The sequence below is a fragment of the Pinus tabuliformis genome, chromosome 9 (assembly GCF_031772625.1).
Source record: "Pinus tabuliformis cultivar Carrire ecotype Pingquan chromosome 9, CPIR1, whole genome shotgun sequence".
Taxonomy (NCBI): domain Eukaryota; kingdom Viridiplantae; phylum Streptophyta; class Pinopsida; order Pinales; family Pinaceae; genus Pinus; species Pinus tabuliformis.
Genome location: NC_142307.1, coordinates 972,130,948 through 972,138,084, shown reverse-complemented (window position 1 = coordinate 972,138,084; position 7,137 = coordinate 972,130,948). Strand labels below are relative to the sequence as shown.

At 28.0% G+C, this 7,137-nt stretch overlaps 1 protein-coding gene across 2 annotated transcripts; it reads right to left on the bottom strand.

Moving 5' to 3' along the window:
• Positions 1 to 1,478: 1,478 nt before the first annotated feature.
• LOC149151965 (transcription factor bHLH35-like) lies at positions 1,479 to 4,441 on the bottom strand. 2 transcript variants are annotated; one of them, XM_089441123.1, is made up of 4 exons: positions 3,987 to 4,441; positions 3,546 to 3,788; positions 1,869 to 1,997; positions 1,479 to 1,741 (listed from the first exon to the last, which is right to left on the bottom strand). In XM_089441123.1, exons 1-4 carry the CDS (start codon positions 4,257 to 4,259, stop codon positions 1,655 to 1,657), a joined length of 732 nt encoding a protein of 243 aa, XP_089297249.1. In that variant the 5' UTR covers positions 4,260 to 4,441; the 3' UTR covers positions 1,479 to 1,654. The 2 variants fall into 2 exon arrangements, with proteins under 2 accessions (XP_089297249.1, XP_089297248.1); XM_089441122.1 differs by having other exon boundaries at positions 1,869 to 2,045; positions 3,987 to 4,435.
• Positions 4,442 to 7,137: the final 2,696 nt, after the last annotated feature.

Here is a 7,137-nt window from a genome sequence, read left to right as displayed (position 1 = left end):
CCAGTCATCCCAAATAACTACATAAGTGGCATCAACATTGATCTAGGAGGAAAGGAAGTCGCTTTGAGAAGGTAAATGATACAAGTGGAAGCTAATAATTCCCTTGAACACCTGAATAACCCATTGGATATGGCACAAATACTAGAAGATCAGTGTAACCTAAACTTGTAAGAAGTACAAGAAACTATTTTAACAAAAAAAATTGAATATTTAGTAAAATTGTCTTTCAAACGGGTGCAAGGATAATACATTATTGATGAATGGTCGACCTTTGGCTATTAGCTTCAAATAATTGCACCACATATTCAAAAAACAATGGTCTAATGACCTCATTATTTGACCTCGTAGTGAGCTTACATTCTAGCTTCTCGAACTTGACTAGGGTTTATTTTTTTCCAGCTACTACGTAGGAATCTAATTTTTCAACTCCAAGTCAATAGTCAGAGTCAATGGAAATGAAAGAAAAAGGGTCATAATGGACGACTGATTACAAAAGTAGTAGAAGGTAGTCAAACCATTGAGCAAAGACACCCTTGTATACATGGCTAGAAACAATTTTTGAATAATTGTAAACAACATCTTTGCAAGCATAAGCAATTGCAACATCATCAACAACAAAGAAACCAAGTAACGAAGAATGACAACATCCAAAAGAATAAATTTGTCAAAATTTTGTATTGTAAGCTTTGGAAATTTTCTTATTGTAATCCACATCTCGCACTTGTTTGGGACAAGCAAGGAATTGAGGTGGAAAGAGATGTTGGAAAGGTTAGTTGACCTAGTTTATTATATTCGAACTCAATTCATTGTCCAAGTGCGAATGTAAGTAAGTCAACCATGAAGTGGGGCTAAACAACCAAAGTAGTTAGTGAATTATAACTTCTTGGTAACTAAATAGCAAAGATAAATATTTCATTGTGCAATATAGAAAAAGATTGAAAGAATTATTATAAGTGTTGTGGTAAATTAATAAGAAAATTATTTGTGGATCTGGCATTATTTGTGTTATCCCTCCTTTCTCTCATCTATATAGGTATATCTATATATGTAAGTTACTCTATCACTATGTTAAACTCACTATTATGTAAATGGCAAAGCATGTAAAATATTTCCAAAAATCAATTAATGGCCATCTTATTGAAAGTGCCAACTAAAGCCTATAGCCTATGTAAAAGTTATTTCATATATTTTGTGCTAGCATAAAGCCTATATAAAAGCTATTTCATATATTTTATTTTATTTCTTTGTAATAGATATGAGGATGTTAGTGAACAAAGGAAGTCTCTAAGGGTGTCCATGTTTAAGAAAATCTACATATATGAGCGAGAATTGTCAAAGGAAATGTCATAGATAAGTTAATTGTAAGGTTTTTCATTTTTCCTACGACAATGGTATGTATTTTATTAATGTATTTCCTTTTATTTGTTTTCCTTCAAAATTTCATATATTTATAATGCTATTTACTTAATTACATCAAGTGAAACAAGTTTTCTTTATACATAATGCGAAGGCCAAGGACAAATCCGGATTTGTACTTAGCTGTATTGACTTTAATGACATTAAAATCCATTTATCAAAGTCTGTCAAATGCCAACTAATTCTGCGCGATCTTCAAAGCACAAAATAGTAATTTACAGAAATTAACCGGATGAATTTAGCTAGAGCAATTACTGGCGATGGTCTGGAGAATCATGTCCCCCAATTCGTCGGCCCCTGCATTTTCAAGTTGAAGTGACCGCACCTGCAGAGGGAGCGAAAAAACATGTGATGCAGTGCTGTCGAATCGTTTCATCTTCGATGATGAATCTTTGGCAGTGAACGTAATACCAAAATCGAAATGAAATGAAATTAAATGCGTGGTTACGTACGTAGAGTGTGCAGTGAATGGCTTGATGAAAACGGCATATATTTGAATTCACGATCTCAAGTGGAACTGACTCCACGGCTCGCGTTAAATCTACTAATGCGCTTGCATCTTTATTGCACTCCATTCGCACCTGAAACATTCCGTCTTTTCCCGCTTTGTTAATTTCCACAATTTTCGCCTACAGACAGCGCATGGATGTATGTATGTATGTCAGTATTAGCAACATAATATTTTCCAACGAAAACAGCCCAACCACACCTGTGATTTCAAATTCACCCCGAGTATCAAGTACAAATTCACATTCACTATGAATATATAAACAAATTTATAACTTTGAAAATCTTCCCACCTATTTTTATATATATTTTTTATAACTTAAATTTATTATTCCAACAATTTTTAACTAAATTTAAATAAAACTCAGTAAAAATAAATATTTAAAAAAATATGATATTTAAGTTAATGCTTAATAAAATACAAATCAATTTCTAAGTTATGCTTAATAAAATACAAATCAATTTCTAAAATTTAATGAGTGAATGATTTTTCTTTAATACCAGAATTGAGATGGAAAAGTGTTTTTTACTATTTTAGTGTATATATTAATATATTTGATTTAAATTTTGATAATGATTTTTCTAGTAATACAAGAAATATTTGATTTAAATTTTGATAATGATTTTTCTAGTAATACAAGAATTGGAGATGGAAAATTGTTTTTTACAATTTCCCTATATATTAATATATTTGATTTAAAATTTGATAAAAATAAATAATTTAAATGAAAATTAATAATACATTTAATTAAATCTTGATTATTATTAAATTGTGTATTATGTATCTTTCACATTAAATTATTTGTACAAATCTTTTGAATTAGCAAATATGGTTCAGGTTTAAGGTAATTGAATGAGGATAAATCTAATCAAGTGCAAAGAAATAAAAAAAAATAAGAAACTCAAAAACAGTGAAAGTTAAAAATAAAGATTAAAGAGCAAATAAATACCCTAAACCCAAAATAATACTACAATCAATTATAAATTTTTTATAATAATATATAATTAATAATTAAATAAGATTTTATAAATTAAGTAATAATACTAAGGATATAAGAAAATTTAACCAAAGTATGAATATTAATTAATAATAAATGTTAATACTAATAATCAAATTTTATAAACCCATGAACAATATATTGATAATTGAGTATTCTACTAGAACACTTCTTTGTAAAGATCACTAGTTCAAAGCCCCTAGGGCCATCACAAGCGAAGGGTTTGAAAGTCATATAGACTTTATTAGCTCTTTAAAAAATTATGAGACCTTGCTGCTTCTTATAGTTGTATTTAATTAAATTATAATTAAATAATCAATTTAAAATTAATTAATTGAAAAAAAGAAAAAATACAGAATAACAAAACATGTACCCCTTGCCATACAAATAACTCTGTGATTTTGCCGAAATTATTCTCTCTATCCAAACGTGTACCCCTTTCTAATTTATCACTTCAATTCATGATACGAAAATCAAACCCAAACATGAAGGACATCTCAAAACAAAAATTGTGTCAAGGTCTAGAGCTCCGATCGGTCGGTGCACATAAAAATGTGTTTCGGCTTTCTCCGTTTAAAAATTACATGAACAGCAACATAGTTTGAAGGAACTTCTATTACTTACTTCCAATACTTTTCCGTCTTTCAATTTATTAACCCATTTCTTCGCATCTCCGGATTCGGTGACGGACCGGTCTTCCAAATTAGGTTCTGTGGGAGGACTCCTTATCTGTGGAGTAATTTGAGTGTGATCATCGCCTTTGTTTGAGTTGCATAGACCTTGGATCTCGCCCTCAATCTCTGCGATCTTCTTTTGCAGATCTAACACATGGTTTATAGCGTCCCCTACAATAGACTGTTTGTCCATCTGCCCATTTTTGGATAACAAACTTACAAATTTAACACAAAATCTTCAGCATTTCATTAAAAAAGGGATGAATATGTGAAGGAAATGTATTGAGTCGTTGCACTAGGGTGGGTCTCCTCTGTGTAAGAACCTTTCACATCTTTTGTTGAAACCCCCATACGAAGAATCATTATTGGGAGAGGAAGAAATAATGCATACCTTGCTGATGTTGGGCACCACAGAACGCAGTGTGTAAAGAGTGTCGTTTAATTTCTTCCTTCGCTTTCTTTCGGAGTGCAAATTCTTGGAATTAGCAGCTTCAGCAACATAATTGTTTACTTTATTTCCAGGCTTGGGGAGCCGCATGATTTGTGGATCGCTGTCATCCCACTCAAAGTGCCCTGCAATTTCATCCATCCACAGCTTATCATGTTCATCCTCATAATAATGAGACTTCGAAACTTCACCGGCGCGCTGCATTCGCGTGTCCATTCCCAGAGAAGCACTTGTGGCCTTCCAGCTGGATTTTTATCTGTTTTGGGATGAGAGACCCTCGCTCATCTCTTCCCCTCCACAGCCACTGCTAGTATCCTGCAAGGGAAGGAAAGTCCTTCGGACGCAAAATTATTGCTACTGCTCTAGTGCTTTATTACAATTATGCGATTCTTGCGTATACCAAGAAAACTAGTGGATTACGGTTGACCAGATTGTTGCTGTATTTAACCACATTTTTCTTTTCTGTTTTTCTTTTGTTCCACATTGATTAGGAAAATGACATATTTATTTGGTTGGGAAAAATGAAATATATATATATATATATTTTACTATTATCATTAATTTTTTAAAATTAAAAAATATATTTTTAAAATAAATTAAATTTATAAAAAAAAGTCTCGTCACTAGAAGATGTTACCGATCTTAATGACGCAATAAAATTTTTTTCCTATAAATTAAATAAAAATATAATTTATAACAAAAACTTTATATGTATATACTTATATAACCAAAACAAATACTTATTTACATAGATGCGTGAAGAATATAAACACCTATACCTAATGATTTAAATAAGTATAAGTTTTAAAGATTTTGTTTATTATGGCATTGTTATTTGACCAAAAAAATTATTATGTAAATTATTATCCTATTAATTAAAATTATATTAAATGAATGGTTCAAAAATTATATTGATTTAAGAGTGGATTTTGTAGTTTTATTTATTTTTATTAAATTATTATGTTATTGATTAAAACTATATTTATTCAAATTATTAAAATTAACATATTAAATTTATATTTATATTAATTTGAATTATTGAAAGGAATATATTGAATTTTAAATTTTTTCTTGAAGAGTCCTAAAAGTGGGATGTTCTTTTTCATCCTGACATGATGTCAACTCACATGAAAGAGTATTTGGCAAATTTCATGCAATATTTTGACTTATTGATAAGGTTAAACATAATTTGCATATTGTAGTCCACATAAAGAGGTATAAGACTATAGTAGGATAATTATATCATTTTGGAAAATCCTAAGGAAAATATTGATAGTAGGGGCCACCCAAGGTTGATTCTTGGAGATCTTCGCTAATAGTTGTTATGACTAATTGGATTTTTTCTTGTAATACTAGTATTATTTTATGTCTTCTCATGTCTATGTATGTTAAGGTCTTGATTTACAAGTTTATATTTACAAGGTGCTATAGTTATATGAGGTTTTAACAACCTTAAGACTATGAACTTACAAAATAAGTCCGGTTTCTCTTTGGGCACACTAGTAATAAGAATAAATTGATCTATATAATCCTCATTTGATGTAATGCAAAGTGCCTAACTTCCAAAAATAAAGAGATCTCATTTTCTTGGAAACAAAAACACCCCCTACGTCTATTTGACTATTAAAAATTAGGGAGGTATACATATGCTACCACTCTCTAGATTTAAATATGTGATCTTTTAAAATGAAACATATTATCTTAACCATACCCACTCATGCTATAAAACTTCTATTTATATAAAAACTAGTACAATGATGATCAACAGTGATTGGCATCAATACATGATAAAGGTGAAAACACTTATTCCATGACACATCTCACTTTGCCATGATTAAAAAGATCATAAAAATTAACTAAATTATAACTTTATTTTCAGTTATTATTGTTATTAATTATAAAATGAATTAATATATAAATTAAACATATATACATTTTAACAAACATGTAACAATATTTTCAACCATGAAAATGCATTCCTACTTTACCATGGAAATTCTTAACTTGTAGATAACTTTTGTTATGATACCATGGGCCGATACCATGGCTTATCAATACTACATGCATAAATGTGTAAAATATATAACATCTAGTCATATAAAAAATGTTATTAGAAATTTCTTACATTTTTATTTATAAAATAAAATAATTAAATTAAAAAAAATATGTTTCTTTGTTATAAAAATAATTAAATTACAAAAAAAAAAATATTTTTCTCTGTTGTAGTTCATTAGATTTTTTTTTAAATTAAAAAATAATAATTTAAAATATTTGATCCCTTTGCCCCTCATGATTGAGTCCTTTTCTTTCTCTCTATTTAGTCAAACTTCCACCTGGAACCTTTTTACATCTTCAATTTTTTTAACTTCTTCCTTCTTTTCTAACATTGAACATTGACATTAGACATTACATTATTAATATTATAATCAAATTTTAAAAAAATTAAACACTTTTATCAACTACTCTAAATTATTAAACAAATATATTACCATAATAAAAATTTATTGTTTTAATATAATTTGAATAATTAACAATTTATTTTATTATTATTATGTTTGTTAGTTAATCGATTTAGATCACATGTTGTTAAGTTACACCTATCTTTTCCCACTGCCTTTGGCCATTCCCATATCTTTTCTTGAATCTCATATTCTTATTCATGCATGATTTTTTTATAATGAAATGTCTTAACAAAACATCTTGTCATCAATTCTAACACACTCTTAAATATTGATATTATTATTGTTTTCTTATGGAAAAATCCAATTGTTAACCAATGAATTCCTTTTTACTTAATTCCCAACCCCTCTATATATATATATATATATATTTTATATTAATATTGAAATAAAATAGTTTTAAATTTTTTGAATTTATTTAATTTAATTTTAAATTTTTATTTAAATTAAAAAAATAAATATATAATGTAAACAATAAAATAAATACATTATAATTATAATATTTTTAAATAAATATAATATATATTATAATAGAATAAATAAATATAATATATTTAATTTTCAACTGTAAATATGTACTTTATTAGAATAGATATAATATATTATAATACAAAAATATAATATATAAAGATATA

Excerpts from the sequence above, each read along its gene's own strand:
- LOC149151965 (XM_089441122.1), bottom strand. The coding sequence starts at position 4,259 with ATGGACACGCGAATGCAGCGCGCCGGTGAAGTTTCGAAGTCTCATTAT. Across the intron at positions 3,789-3,986 it reads TGGTGCCCAACATCAGCAAG|ATGGACAAACAGTCTATTGT; the intron begins GTATGCATTATT and ends AAAAATGGGCAG. Across the intron at positions 1,742-1,868 it reads CCATTCACTGCACACTCTAC|GTGCGGTCACTTCAACTTGA; the intron begins GTACGTAACCAC and ends CTCCCTCTGCAG.